The 15576-nt window shown below is 44.2% G+C and overlaps 1 protein-coding gene across 1 annotated transcript in view; it reads right to left on the bottom strand.

The window, feature by feature from the left end:
• The window catches only part of LOC147666001 (extracellular calcium-sensing receptor-like), an 89628-nt gene extending 80857 nt beyond the window's left edge, over nucleotides 1-8771 (bottom strand). The window contains exons 1-2 of the mRNA XM_086949336.1: nucleotides 8336-8771; nucleotides 5764-6109 (exon numbers count right to left, since the gene is read on the bottom strand). Coding sequence (XP_086805462.1) covers nucleotides 5764-6109; nucleotides 8336-8771 — 782 coding nt within the window. The remainder of the gene's footprint in view (nucleotides 1-5763; nucleotides 6110-8335) is intronic.
• Between the last annotated feature and the right edge of the window lie 6805 nt (nucleotides 8772-15576).

The following is a 15576-nucleotide window of genomic DNA, read 5'->3' as shown; positions in this document are numbered from 1 at the left end:
GTGCGAAGCTAGAAAAGTACTATTATTTAAGCCATCTATATTTAACACAGTAATACATTCACTTATCCCCACAGGGATATGCCCAATGCTCTGTACACAAAGTTCTGCTTGTGTTTGGGTAACAGAAATAACAAAACGTTCAGCCTCAAATGAGTCTCTCATGTTGGTGAAGATATATGGTGTTGAAACATTGTCCGGTCGATATTCTTCCCACTCCCATATAGTTCCATTCGCTTGAGGATACCCATCTTTGTCCTGATGGCACTCTTTGTTCAACCGGAAAAGCAGTCTGCCCACTGTAGGCTTCCTGGTCGCAAAGAGCAAAGTGTACCAGGCTCGACAAGAGCCATTATGCGAAAAAGGGAGAGGTATAAACGGTGTACCACCTTTCTTTTGGTGTGCATGCACCATCCCACAAATCCAACAGTTTGTCGCATTAGTAGCGATGTGGGTGTGATGCAACATTTGAACAAAAGTATTATTCAAATAAGATTGTCGATGCTTCAATTCTTGATATGGGAGCATAAAGAAATAATGCTCCTCTGGTGCAGGCGTAGTAACAACGAACAACTCACGAGCAGGAGTCGTTTCCTCAACAGACCATGTTATTGCTGCCACAATCATCAAGGTAACAACAAACCCTATAACACAAAAAATCTTCTTCTTCTTCTCCATTCTCAGTCACGGTACAAAACAAATCTTCCTGAAACTAAAGTAGTTGTCAGAGCTCTTACCCCTGGGTAGCCGTTGATTTCTTCACCACGGGCAAAGACCGGTGTCACTACTCTAATGCAGGGCTGATCCCCCCCTTGCCACATCGGCTCTCCGTTTCACTGACCCAGGGAATGCTCCGACAACTTTCACAATGCTGCAGATTTCTCTCTCTGCCTCAAATTATATCTGGTTGCTCCAGGGACTGTCTGGTCCGGGAAGAACTCCTCAGATCCGTCAGGCGTCACAGCACGACCTCTTTCCGCAGTCAGAACCTCTTGGTGGTCGGTCAATACAGCAGGCTCCACCAAAGTCGGGAGTACTCGGCGACAATGGGTCCCATGAACCCAGTTCTTCCGATTTGTGACTCGAACCGCAGTTCTTGTAGCAAGTAGTACCTGCTCCGGCCCACGCCACCTCGGTTCCAAACTGCTCGACCTCTCAAAGGATTTCAGGAGAACAAAATCACCAGGTCGGAGGTTGTGGCCTTCTCCTGTGGATCTGTCGGGAAGTGCTTCTCGAACCTGTTGATGAATAGACCAAGTTATAGGTTAATTGTGCCAAATAGTCATTCATTAAGACACAAGGTACATCATACACAGAACTTGGTTTAGGAATTCCCCAGATATTCATGGGACGGCCAAAAAGAACCTCATAAGGTGTAAGGCCCGTCCGAGAATGAGGTACGGATCTGATTGACAACAATGCCAGTGGCAACGCATCTGGCCAAGTCAGAGAAGTAGAAGCCTGTATTTTAGCTAATTTCAGTTTCAGTGTTGCTTTGTATCTTTCCACCAGACCTGCTGATTGTGGGTGGAATACTGCATGAAACTTTTGTTTAATCCCCAATCCTTTCAGGACATACTTTATAACGTCCCCTACAAAATGAGGTCCGTTATCACTCCACAAAAATCTACAAACTCCATATCGTGGGAAAAATTCCTTCAAAAGCACCTTTGCTGTAGTAATTGCAGTGTTGTCTTTTGTGGGGTACGCCTCAAAATCCATTTACTGAAGGCACATACCACCACCAAGACATACTTCAAATTATTGCAGCGTTCAAGCTGAATATAATCCATCTGCAAAACTTCAAACGGTGCAGTCGGCGTAACAAACCCTCCTGCTGGAGTTCGTGTCCCTTTTCCAGGATTAAATCGTAAGCAAATCATACAGGACTGTACTACTCTCTTAGCTGTGCTAGCAATCTCTGGATGCTCCCAAACTTGCGTAAGCAATTTCACTATTGCTGAAGCTCCAACATGTGCTAGCCCATGTGCCATCTGAACCATAGGTTGCACAAAAACTATAGGCAACTTCCATCTGTCCATCTGCTTGTTTCTCCAACAACCATCATCATTCAACTCTCCATCTATGGACCATTGCTCTCGTTCTTTGTCAGAAGCGGTCCTCTGCATCTCTAGTACTTCTTTCCTAGCATCATGCCACCGCTCAGCTTGTGACTTCACTACATACATGGAAGTAGTGTCAGGCTGCATCGCAGTTTCACGTGCCACTCGATCTACAAAAGCATTTCCCTGTCCCACCTTGTCAGTCACTTTCTTATGCGCACTACACTTCACTATAGCTATCTTCTTTGGGTATGTTAATGCAGTCAAAAGATTATGCACTAGTTCACCGTGCATTATCTGCATCCCGTGTGATGTCAGAAAGCCTCTTTCCTTCCAGAGCAGGCCAAAATCATGTGCCACTCCAAAAGCATAGCGGCTATCTGTTTAAATGTTCACACACAATCCTTTACTAAGCTCACACGCTTGTGTCGAAGCTATCAGTTCTGCTGCTTGAGCTGACTTCTGTGGTATGCGAGCTGTCTCCACTATCGTGTGAAGCGTAGTGATTGCATATGCAGCTGAAGTTGTATCATCCGGTAACTTCAGACAAGATCCATCAACCCACAATTCTCCATCCACATCTGGAAGGGGCGTATCCTGCAAATCAATACGACCCTTTGTCTGTTCCTCAGTCAGAAAAATACAATCATGTGTTTCTTGCGCCTCAGGCTGAGTCGTTGGAAATGGCAACAACGTGGCTGGGTTTAGTGTTGCACATCTCCTCAGTGTAATGTGAGGAGCTAACAGCGTCAGCTCATATCCTGTCAAACGAGCACAAGTTAAATGCTGCGTCTTTGTCTGATTCAGAAGGGCATCAACAGCATGGGGTACCAACACCAAAAGTTTATGTGATATGACTATCCCTTCACTCTGGCGTATTGACACAGCTGTTGCTGCAACTGAGCGAAAACATCCAGGCAATGCTCGAGCAACAGGGTCAAGTACTGCTGAAAAATATGCACAAGGACGTTGCTTATCGCCGTGCGTCTGTACTAAAACTGACAATGCACATCCTTCCCTTTCGTGTACATACAATGTAAAAAGCTTCGTGTGATCTGGAGTACCTAACACTGGCGCTGAACAAAGGGCTTGTCGTAACTGTCGGAAAGCATCCTCACATTCATCTGTCCAGGGGAGGGGTACTGGAGTATCTTTTGTCAATAGTGCTAGCAAAGGTTTAGCGATATGTCAAAATCCTAATATCCATTGCCTACAAAAAGAAGTAAGACCCAAAAATTCTCAAACCCCTTTCTGTGTAGTAGGTACTGGTGTGTCTAAAATTGCTTGAATGCGATCTGATGTGAGTGCACGCCCCTCCTTAGACAAAAGGTGACCTAAGTAGGTTACCTTTGGTCTACAATATTGCAATTTCTTTCTGGAGGCTTTGTGGTGGTGCGAAGCAAGGAAAGAAAGCAAAGACAGCATGCATTTCGCACATTGTTCAGGGGTATCGGCTGCTAACAAAATATCATCAACGTACTGAATGAGCGCCACACCCTCGGGTAGAACAAAAGAATCAAGTTGTCTTTTCAAAGCTTGGCTGTAAATACTAGGACTCTCAGTATAGCCTTGAGGAACTCTACAAAATCGATACAATCTATTATTCAAAGTGAAACCGAACAAGTATCGGCTATCAGGATGATTAGGGATTGAAAAGAAAGCGTTCTTCAAGTCTATAACAGAGAACGTAGTTGCAGTAGGTGGAACTAAGGTAAGAAGTGTCGTGATGTCAGAAACCACAGGATATTGCAGTACCACTATCTTATTTACCTCCCGTAAATCAATAATGAATCAATAGATCCTGGTATCAGTGTCTTTCTTCAAAATTGGGATAATCAGACTGTTACAAATGTTAAATGGCACTTCCTCAACAACCCCAACTTGAATAAGATCTTGTACAATTCGTGTAAGTGCTTCCTCACCCTCCTGTGAAATTCGATATTGAGGCAGGAGTGGCAACACAGCTCCTTCCTTTACACTAATGTGCACTGGTGGAATAACCATCTGACCCACATCCGTATCTGAAGTGGCCCACAGGGTATTAGGTAGGGAAGCTAACGCAGTATCCTCTTGAACAATGCAAACTCTGTCTGTTATTGGGGGATTGTCATTCAAAATCACACGCACTCCTTCAGGGGAACATCTTATTGTGGCTCTGAAATACTTGAGCATGTCAAGACCCACAATATTATCTGGGGTATTTGGGGAAAGCAAAAACGGGCATGGGGCAGTAAACCTATCAACATGAAACGCAAGTGGTTGTGACAATGGGCTAAGGGAAGGAGTTCCATCGAACCCTATCGATGTAATCGTTAAGCCAGACAGGGGAGCCCTTGGAACCAATTGTTTAGACAAAGCGCTACGAGTAGCTCCTGTATCGACCAGAAACTGATCAGTAGAACCCAAAACATGTGCTGTAACATAAGGACCCCTCTGATCTACTGGAACTTCAACTGATTCCTTACCCCATCCTACGCAATCCTATGCATAAACAGAATCGTGCGACTCAGGTTGCACATAATCAGACATCTGGTATTGGTTACGCCGATCAAAAGTGTTGAACCCATTTCGTACCCCCACATAAGAATCAGACCTAGCACAATCATTCATAGCACCTCTGGGTCCTGAGGTCCCCGAGCGGTTCCTCACGGATCCACGGCCATGAACATAGCGCTGCGAGCGCAACGATGGACACTCATCTACCCAATGACCAAATTTCCTACAGTACGCACATTGATCAACAGCCAAATTAGAACGATCAGAAGAGGAACTATAAAATCCTTGTCCACCTTTATCGTTACCTCGAAGAGGTGGACCATAAATCTGAGATAACATAACCTTCATTTTTAACTCTTTAGACTTTTTATCCTCGTTACCCTTTGCTTCTAATTCCTGACGCTCGTAATATTGAGCCATGGTCAGGAGGGATGCCGGAGAAGACATAGTCCAAGAGCTTTCGCTGGCTTTCAATCGACTAGCCACTCCTGGTAATAAATTCGAAACATACTTATCTACAAACAAATGTCGGCCCGTATCGTCCGTTAGCGACTGGCCACTAAAATCATGAAAAGCTTCCTCAAAACGTGTGAAAAAATCTGAAACTGATTCATCTGGTTTTTGCTTACAAGATGCTAGAATAGTCCAATCAATCTTTTTAGGGGGGATAATCGTTTTTAGCTTTGTTAATATCGCACCGGGAAGATCTAAAATCAACTGACATGGCTTTTTCGCTGGCTCCCTATTCTCATCTTCCCTCTCTATGTCTTCCTATACCGCCCCATACGCTGCGCGATCATCAACTTTACGCACTGATCTCCACATATCCGGCGGCAATATTAGCCCGAAAAATAAGTCAATATCAGCTAAGGTTATGGTACAAGAATTTAAAGCTCCCTCAACTTCCTCGTAGAAGGCGGCAGGATTTTTACGCGGATCAGGCAATGCAGTTTTGAGTGCCATCACATTGTAAATGAAATACCCTTTAGCATCTACAGAATATTTATCGTCACTCGTACCCGCTCCTTTAGGAGGAACGTATAAAGGCACGGCCTCTCGCATAGGTTTTGCATGCACTATCGCGTTCTTATCTGTTTCGAAAATAGATGATTGTTTCCCGTCGATCAATCCCATCCGTTCGTCTGCTTTAGCTTTCCGTTGCTCCTCTCGTCGCCGAAGCGCATTGTTTCGGAGTTTAACAAGTCACCTGATGATATCAGTCACCTGGGAAGCAGGGAAAGAACCTTTACGTAATTGCTTAAAATCAGTTGCCACATCATCAGGTTCAAGAACATTAGACACTTTTCGAAACAGTCCAACGACTTCATCTGCAAAATACTCAGTAAAATACAACTGCTCTTTATCATGCCACCCCTCTAAAATCTCTAAAACAGTAACCGTATCCTTAAGTGACTTCCGAGCCAGGTTCCTAAGTTCAGCTGCCCGTTCGACCGAAATCATGGAGCGGGTACTCGGTTTCGCTTGATCAACATCAGAATCCACATCGTCGCCGGATGGGGCGGACGGGACGATATACGGAGGCGGAGGGCGATCTAACAAAGAAAAATCATCTTGCGGTTTATTAAGGACAGGATAAAGAGGTTGTCGAACAGCATATTGGCCAGATTTCTGTAATCTATGCTCCTTTTCCTGTCTTTCTTCCAACTCTTTCGCTTCTTTCTTTCTTAGTTCTTGCGCTTTTTCATACACATTCTTTCGTTGTTCTTTTTCAAACAACGCTTGCTCACGTTTCTCGCGCTCACGTACTTCTTTCACCCATATTCGCACACTCTCAAACATATCTTGCCTAGATTTTCGCTTAAACATACACTGTTCCACATACTCAATCTTTCGCATATCAAACGACCCATACTTTGGCCAACATAACTCAGGATCCTTTCGTGTGTATTTCCTCCACAATGTGCTGTAGATTATAGAAGAAAGACCATATTTCAAGTACATTTCTCTATGAGGCGTCCCCTCTGGTGGAGCCGGCTGTGATTCCTCAAGTCTTACCTGGTTATCTCCACAAAAGCAACACAACCTACGAAGTGCGCTAAGAGCAGGCATGCCAAAAATAGTGCAAAATATGCAGTATTATAATCAAAGTAGCACTTAAAGTATCTGTAATACGTTGTGCCGTTCAAATCAAAATCACATTGTAGAGAAAAATCTCCTCATTACCTGCCTATATATATTGCAATACACATATTACACATACACATACACATTGACTAGTCATTCCAAAATTGCCACAGCAAGCGTGCCCTAAAACTGCCTTGCCAATCCCAGGCTTCCAAAACCCACAGTAAGTACTGTAGAAGGATTCTTACCAATCAAAGGGTGTCCAGATTCCCACTGCCAAGTTCTAAATTCGACCAAACGGCCACTGCACGGCAAGCCAACAGAAGAGATCTCAGTCGAGGACCGGCACCACCTGGATGGTCAGATCGGAAAGAGAGGAAAAACGCCTTGGATGCCAAGACTCGGGTCTCGTCTGGCATGCGTACGCTTCCGCAGCGAGATTCCAATCCTTCGCACGACCACTCCTTCGGGTATCCGAGTCGCCGATGAGCCCCACGTGTCGGGCCAATTTGTTGTAAGCAAACCTCAGCTAGGCCTACTTAGTGCAAGGGTTCGCCCTTCTCTGCACAAAGTCCTCGGACCAAAGGAAGAAGTTGGCAATGACACTGAAAAATACAAGAGCAAAGTTTATTAAACCTTTAAAGGTGGTACTACAGTCCACACAACACTCTTCAGTATTGTATTGAGTAGTACAATGAACTGAAGCTCAAGAAAAGGCGGTACGAAAGACAAGAGCAGATTTATGACCATACAAGGACATTTTGGAAGGCACAATCGGTAGGTGGGCGGAGTTAACAGTCTCAATCACATTCCTGTCTGGAACCAATTAAGTAACGGTCACTGATCCTACTGCTCATGTCTGGACATGTTGGAAGCGGAGACTACTAAAAATAGCCTGTTGCCGGGCAGACTCCAGGCGCGATGAATAGGAAGGTAGGACCAAGCACATGACGAGCACATGGCAATGTATGGCACACAAAATGGCCGCTACAAATTCAAGATGGAGTCGGCACATTTGTTGCGATAATGGTTAAACAAAGCATGTCTTCTGCTAATGCTTAACCTAATCGCCGTTGATTTACAACAATAGCAAACTCCCCAGAGTCAGCGGTAACGTAGATGCCTAAATATTTAAATGTACTCTCCGCAATCTGGAGTGAGCAGTTCTCCGAAAGATGTGGCGGGGGGCCCTGCAACACATATAATATGGATTTGGATCAGTTTATGGTGTATCCAGACGCCCTGTCGTAAGTCTTGCAAATTTTTAGAAGGCTCAGTATGGAGCGTCTAGGAGAGGTCAGATAGAGTAGGATGTCGTCTGCATATAAGGAGACACGATCTTCCCAACTGTCTGTCCATTTGAGTCCCCGTATCATAGGCTCCCATCGTATCCAGCGCAAAAAGCCATGGCGACAGGGGACATCCTTGGCGCGTGCCTCTCCCTAGGGGAAAGTCGTTAGAGATGTGACCATTAGCAGTGACATGGGCCATTGGTTTAGTATATAAAAGTTGCACCCATGCACAGAAGTTTGGCCCACATCCCGAGTGGTGGAGTACTGCAAACATAAAGGGCCATTTGACCATGTCAAAGGCCATTTGCGCATCTTAGGACAGAACCACCGCCGGTTCCTGGAGATAAGCCGCTCGAGCAAGCACTCCATGTAACCTCCTCAGGTTGAAAGCCGTGCCTCTACCTGGCATAAAACCCGATTGGTCTGGGTGTATGAGCGCCGATAAATGAGGTGTAAGCCTATTGGCCAGTAGTTTTGCGAGGATCTTGGCCTCTCCATTTATTAAAGAAATAGGTCGATATGAAGTGCATTTATCAGCTGGTTTATCCGGCTTCAGTATAGCCACTATGGTGGCCGTGCGCTGGTCCAATGGGAGTTCGCCCGCCTTCAAACTGTCAGTAAACATATTTAGTAAGTGAGGTGCGATGGTCTCTGCAATCCTCTTGTAGAGTTCAACAGGTATGCCATTTGGTCCCACAGTCTTACCCGACTGCAGCGCTCCGATTGCGATTTGCAGCTCATCTGTCGTGATATCTGCCTCTCGTTCCTGTGCCACTTCTGGGGTTAATTTGGGCATAGCAAGGTCTTTCACATAAGTCAGCGCCTCCTCCTTTGACATCTCAGAGTCTGATGAGTAGACTTTCTGAAAGTGTCGCGCCAGTGTGCGCAATATCGCCCGTGGGTCGGTCGTTACCTGTCCCTCTTCCGAACAAAGCCGCACCACCCATCTCCTACCGTTGTCCCTTCTATCTAGCCAAGCCGGCAACTTCCCGGCTTTATCACCGACGTCGTATATCTTGTGTCGTGTGACCTCTAACTGCTGCCTGGTCAGTTCTGTAAGGTGTTCTTTATGTTGACGTTGCTTGAGGTGTAAGTCATGGAAGTGTCAGGGTTCGGATCATTGGCATGTTGGGTCTCTGCGGCGTGTAATGCTAGCTCTAGAGTCTGCAGCTCCAGCTGTCCTTTTTATGTGCCGTAATGGAGGCAATAGCCTGGCCCCTGAGGACTGTCTTAAACGCCTCCCAAAGGATGGTAGGAGAGACAACCGATCCCTCATTTTCTTGAAAGTAGTGGTTCGCTGTTTTTTGGAGTGCCCACCTAATCTTGGGGACTTGCAAATAGCCAAGACGGATCGGGTAGACACGGCGTCTTTTCTGGTGGTAATGTGTTTATTTTAAAAACAGTGGGGAATGATCAGAGATGCCTTGTGGTCGGATCTCTATACTTTCTATATTTTTGAGGCTGCCAGCCGACCCCAGGAAATAATCTATTCTCGTCAGGCTATTGTGTACCCCTGAGTGGAGTGTGAATTGGCGCTCCGTTGGGTGGTGTCGCCTCCACACATCCGTGAGCCCCCATGCGTCCACGAAACTCCTCAAGCGTGACACCCATAAGTTGCCTGCCCACAGTGGATGCCTGTCTATTGTTTCATCCATAATGGCATTAAGGTCCCCCCAATGATCAGTCTCCCTCCGGTAGAGCAAGGAGGAAGTTACTGAGATCGGGAAGCGCCACTGTATGTAATGCAGGGGGAATGTAAACGGCCCCTCCCATTGAGTGATTATGGCTGCGAATCTCCCCGACCCATCAGTTTTGGCTGTATGTATTATTAACAGGAATTGCTTGCGCATCAGTATCCCAATCCCTCTGGACCCGAAGTGAACTCTGAATGGGCCACCATTGTATACCCCCATCTGTCCATCACCTTGCTCGTGGTGCCAGTGAGGTGTGTTTCTTGCAGTAACACTACCGCTGGTGCGCCCATCTTAATACATTGCAGGACCAGAGCCCACTTTATTTTATCCCCCAGGCCTCGTACATTCCACGGAAGCAAGGAAAGGGACGGTACCGGGGTTAACAAGCTCATGGCAGATTCCAGCTGTGCTTTTCCGTTCATTTCAAAGTTCAACAGGGCTTGCAATGTGTGTGACTGCATCTCGCATCTAAGTCGTGTGTTTTACAGTGTGTGCTAATACTCCATAATCCAGCGTCGTGCATAGAACAAAATGAAAACTTAAATAAAAACATTGAAACAATCCCAACCCCACAACCCCCTCCCTGCATCGCGGACCCAAAACTGCCCACCACCCCAACTCAGCAGAGTGCCCAGCGGTGGAGGGTGGCGATAGGGGATGCAATTGAGTAAATTAAACAGGCAGAATCGTGCTCCACGTGAAAATTGCCTTTTCCAAATAACAAACGGCATACCATATACACAAAAAGCAACAGTAACTGTATGCAACTGGTGGGCAGATTCCACAAATCGAGAACATCACTAAGCAGTGTATATCAAGGCAAAAACAAGTCACCTTCCTCGTCAACATTTGGTGATGCAGTGTCACTATTCTGTTTTAGCGTTAATATCATGGCTCACACGTATTCACATATATTTCATATTTGGATTGACCATAATGAGTGATTTTTACATTAATAGTTACACGTAGCCAGAACATGTTCTCATTATGTTAGCCGTAGTCATTGTAGGCCTCAATTTAAAAGCTTGATATTAAATGAAATGCTGTGGTTTGGCTTGCTGCGCACAATCCTCTCATTTCAGGAGCCAGGTTTCAGTCCCATACTTGTTAAAGTTTATTGTTATTTTTAAGTTTTGCATGGAGGCCATCCTAAGTATCTTTTTAATGAGCAGAACAGTAAATCTCGCAAACGTGGGTCCCATGCACACTGTGTCACTGGAACCAAGCTGTACCTGGCTGATGAGCCCATAACTAGGGCGACACCATACCAGGGTTGCTTGATAATTTTTGGGTCAAGGAGGACCTGTTTTAGCAGTTTGGCTGCACTGTTCCCATTGGAGCAGGGTCAAGAATGATTTGTATTGAGCTGGATCTAAACTGAGGTGACACAGGCCATGTTATACAATGCAGTACATTTTCCTTGTGAGCGCTTGCCACACATTTCAAACTGTGTACTTGGGGCTAAGAAGGAGAGTGCGCTGTATTAGACTGATTGCTCTGCTCCAAGGGCAGCCTTGAACTTGTGCTTCCCTGGGGTCAGGGCATTCAAGTGAAATACAGAGCAGCTTTGAAGCAGTCACTCCATGTTTCACTGTGCAGGCGGCTACCCACCATCACTTTCAAGATTGGTGAGAGATCCCTTTGCAGGCGGGTGCAGTGAGTGATAGCACCCACCTGCAAGGGGATGTCTAGGTCACCTCGTCCAGTGGACTGCCATCAGGGGCGCACTGACATTGTGCCACCTTTTAGGTGGTACACTGTCAGCACGCCTCCTGACAGCTTCTTCACCTTTGTGCCCATGTCTATAATATGGTGCAAAGGCAAAGAGATCCCCCATGCAAATGAGGAACTCCCTCTGATGATAGGACTGGTGCTATATGTGCGCCAACGCACAAGTGTCTGCGGCCCCTTCTGGAATACCAGAGTGCCCCGGGGGCACACAAAGCTGACACAAATGCCTGTTGCGTACCCTGGGCACTTCTTATAATACAGCCTATGTTGTGCAAAATAAAAATGGATTGGGATGTAACCCAACGTCACAGGTGACTGAGATTGAGTCAAGCATTCCTTCCATCACTTTTGTATACTTGAAAACACCTGCGCATGAGAGAAGTCTTTGGAGAAAAAATCCTGCCTTGTATGTCATCTATGAAGGGCATGGGACTGAAATGGAATAATATGTCATGAGAGGATGAATAACACCGAGCGCTTTGTTCATGTTTAATTTTGATTGGTTCATTATTTGTTGAAACTGTGCTGAGTATCTAATTCTTTTAATGTCATGTTTTAAGCGTGTACCAGTGACTCTAGTTTACTTGCTTCTGTCCACCCTTTCAGTTGAATATCCCACTCACACTATTGAGACCCTATTCTTCTTTTATGTTTGCTCATAGAGTTACTTTATCAAGCAAGCACATATCTTTTTTTCCTGATTGGAACCTTCACTTAGTTCTGTCTTTGAGGCTATATTTGCTGACAACTGTTGTGCATGAATTTCTCTGAATTTACCCCAAACTTTAGTTTAGCATGAGGGAGTTTCCTTCTCTGGATCCAAATCTTTTGTCATAACTTGACTTCACATTTGTCACATTATAATAGTTTATGCTGAAATCAAATATATATTGATTTGTTACTAAACTGATTGATTTGAGTTTGTAACTTTACTAATCAGCTAATAAAACCTTTGTGGTTTGCAAATTCACTACTCTGTCAATAGTGTGGGAGCAAAATGTGCTTCACTTGCATTGATATGTATTGAACTGTTGATGTTGAAGTCAAAGATCCATCCTTTTATCAAAGCTAAAGTCTGACGATTTGCTCTATACTTTGCAAGGTTCAAACTCTGTCCTTTGCCCTATGTCACATTCCTCGTCCTATTCCTCACTATTTGCAAATTGAGGCCCCACCTCAGGGAAGACACTCAGAACAAGGAACCTTCTCCCACTTTTTTTCTTGACCTCTATATCGAAAACATTAACTATTAAATATGAAGCCACTCACAATTCACTCAGGTTTTATTTACTTTTCGCCAGCAATGCTCTGTTCCATGATTCAAGGCCTATTATTTTTTTGAAAATGTGGGTTTCTTTTCTTTAGCTATTCCAAAGTAACTGGATATTAATGATCATATAAGGGAGAGAAGTGTTGCGGGGTCCCACTTGACCATTTCTCTTGGAGGTCCCTTTGAGAGTGTATTTGGCCTTAAGGTAGTTGGTGGTGTCTGCTATTCTGGAAGGAAGGAAGGAAGGAAGGAAGGAAGGAAGGAAGGAAGAAGGAAGGAAGGAAGGAAGGAAGGAAGGAAGGAAGGAAGGAAGGAAGGAAGGAAGGAAGGAAGGATGGATGAGGCCTGGAGGAGAGTGGTGCTGAGTCTTGATTTCTTCTTGTCCACTGTGTGAGCAGAAGGCTAATGACACTGTCTTTGATTTCAGATAAAAGAGGAGTTAGAGGGGCATATTTTCTTATATTTCACTTGACGCAGGGAAGCAAGCAAAGTTGTTGCCCTGCATGGCATGAAAGTGAAGATATATACTAAGATATGGTGAATTTTGTCTTTCTCCTACAACTGGGTCACTGTCTGCTGCCTAGCGCCATTGAAGGTACCTTTGCATTATGATGCAAGGATGACAACGTGACAGGAAATATTGTTTTTATTTAGAACAAACACTTCCTGCACAAAAACAATCCTTAGAGGAGTATTCCTCTTTCTATGTGTGCTGCAGAATTCAGTATGCTGAGAAAGAGATATTAACAAGGAGAAATAATCATATTTTTCCTTGTTATGCCTGCTCCAGCGAGGGGTAGCTTTTTGGCCTAATCTCAAATTTACTGACCTTAGTAAATCTGGAAGTCCATCAAAAACCATGAGTTTAATGCATGGGAAAACGCATGCTCCACCCATGGAACACCTCCTTATGCAAAGTAACACAAGGCAGCGCTACGCGATGCCTTGCTTAACTTAGTACATACAAAACTTCACAATTCCATGCAAAGTTGCTTTGCATGGCCTAGTAAATACAAAAAAGGATTTTGTGTCCGTTCTGTTCCACAAACGTGACTTAACTTTATTCCAAACCCTTAATAATCTGAGCCAAAGTGTCTACCATCATCGGGGGCAGTGTTAGCCTCAATAGTACATGAGGCAATATCCCCCTCAATAGCACCCAAACTAATAAGAAATAATCAACATTTTAAAATAATTAGCTCGCTGAGGTCAGCAGCAAATTGTAGACCATGACAGTTTATTAAAATTCAAAGAAGACATTACAGAAGGCAAAATTATAGTTAGCCTCACTGAAGGCAAAATTATAATAGGGAATTAGCATAAAGCTCAGTCAAGTACAGCAGGAGGTCTGACATGAGATCTGCCTCTAAGGAAAATCTCAAAGTTATTGAAACCAACAGATGTGCAATCTTTAGAGTCAGGGAAAGTAGCGGCTGGATCACTTTCAAAATGTACCATCTTTTATAGGAAAATTCATAGCAAAAACATATTGTCAGCACAAAAGAAGCAACAAGTTTTACAGAACTAGCCAATCAAAATGCAGAAAAAATTAAACATTGCTCAGCACTGTCTCCCCAAATAATATAGCACTGAATGCACTTTTGACATCAGGTCAACAGATGTGACAGTAGAAATTTAGCTATGCACAAAACAATGAAAACCTCAATCATAAATAGGCTTACATAGCCACATTTTGAGGAACCAGAAATGTCCTTGAATGTTGCAGTTTAATAGAAAGATGAGATTTTGTTACAAAAAGCTGTTTCACTTGCATAGATTTCGAATGTGTGAGGACAAGGAGAAATAAACCACAGTCATATGTTGAAATCCAAGATGGAGCTGAGGCTCAGTTATGGACTAGTATAGTGATGCTAAAAAACTACTTACTATAGTGTGCGACGCTACTCAAAAAACAAATGCAAATGTTAATTAATTAAAATCAACTCTAGCAATGCAGTAATGATGGCTCCCATTTTTGTGCTGTGGAGGCCTACTGGAAGATGCTGGCTTTTGGATTGTTCATGCAGAAGCTTTCTAACAATGCAGAAGCCCAGCTCAAACTGCCAGTGTGAGGATAAGTATTGGACCTGGCCATCTCTGTATGCTCAAGCCCAAAAATGTTTGCTTTCGCTCCTCGTATTTCTGCTCAATTCGTTTTTTTGCCTTAGAACTCTGTGGACTTTACGGCTGCTGACCAGTGCTAAAGTGCTTGTGCTCGCTCCCCTAAACATGGATTGATTGGCATATACATATTTGGCATATTTAATCTACTTGTAAGTCCCTTGTAGAGTGGTATACCATATAACCAGGGCCTGTAAATTAAATGCTACCAGTGCGCCTGAAGCACTTATTGTGCCAGCCACTTAAGTAGCACCTTAAAACAGGTCCCAGACCTGGCATTGCAGTCTGAATGCAGAGTCACCCTGCCATGTTGACTTTGCATTTAAATCCCCTTGCCAAGCCTTACATCCCCTTTTATTACATATAAGCCATCCCTACGGTAGGCACCAAGTAGTCAAAGTGGCAGAGTGGTGTGCAATTAAAAGGTTGGACATGTGCTTATAAGTTTTGCATGCCTTGGTACCGGAAAACGGCTACATTTCTTTTTCACCACAGTAAAGCCTATCCCTCCCATAGGAAAGGTTCAGGGACTCCTTATTACATTTAATAAGCTGTAATTCCTGATTTAGAGGAGGTGGATATGTCATTCTTGGTACCTATGGAATTGTAATGATAAACCCTTGTTAATGGTAAATATATATTTTTTTCATAAAGATTTTTATTTTTCATACCTTCAATGCAGTGTAACATCTTCATAAAGAGAGACACAATGTCGCACAACACTTCATTGCAGTCGAGCACACAAAACATTACAAAGTCACAATTTTGCATTCTAGCATCATTAGAGGCTGGACTTTTCCCACACACCCTCTGAGTTTCATTGCCCA

The sequence above is a fragment of the Lissotriton vulgaris genome, unplaced genomic scaffold (genome assembly GCF_964263255.1).
Source record: "Lissotriton vulgaris unplaced genomic scaffold, aLisVul1.2 SCAFFOLD_3231, whole genome shotgun sequence".
Taxonomy (NCBI): Eukaryota; Metazoa; Chordata; class Amphibia; order Caudata; family Salamandridae; genus Lissotriton; species Lissotriton vulgaris.
This window is presented reverse-complemented; position numbering and strand designations above follow the sequence as displayed.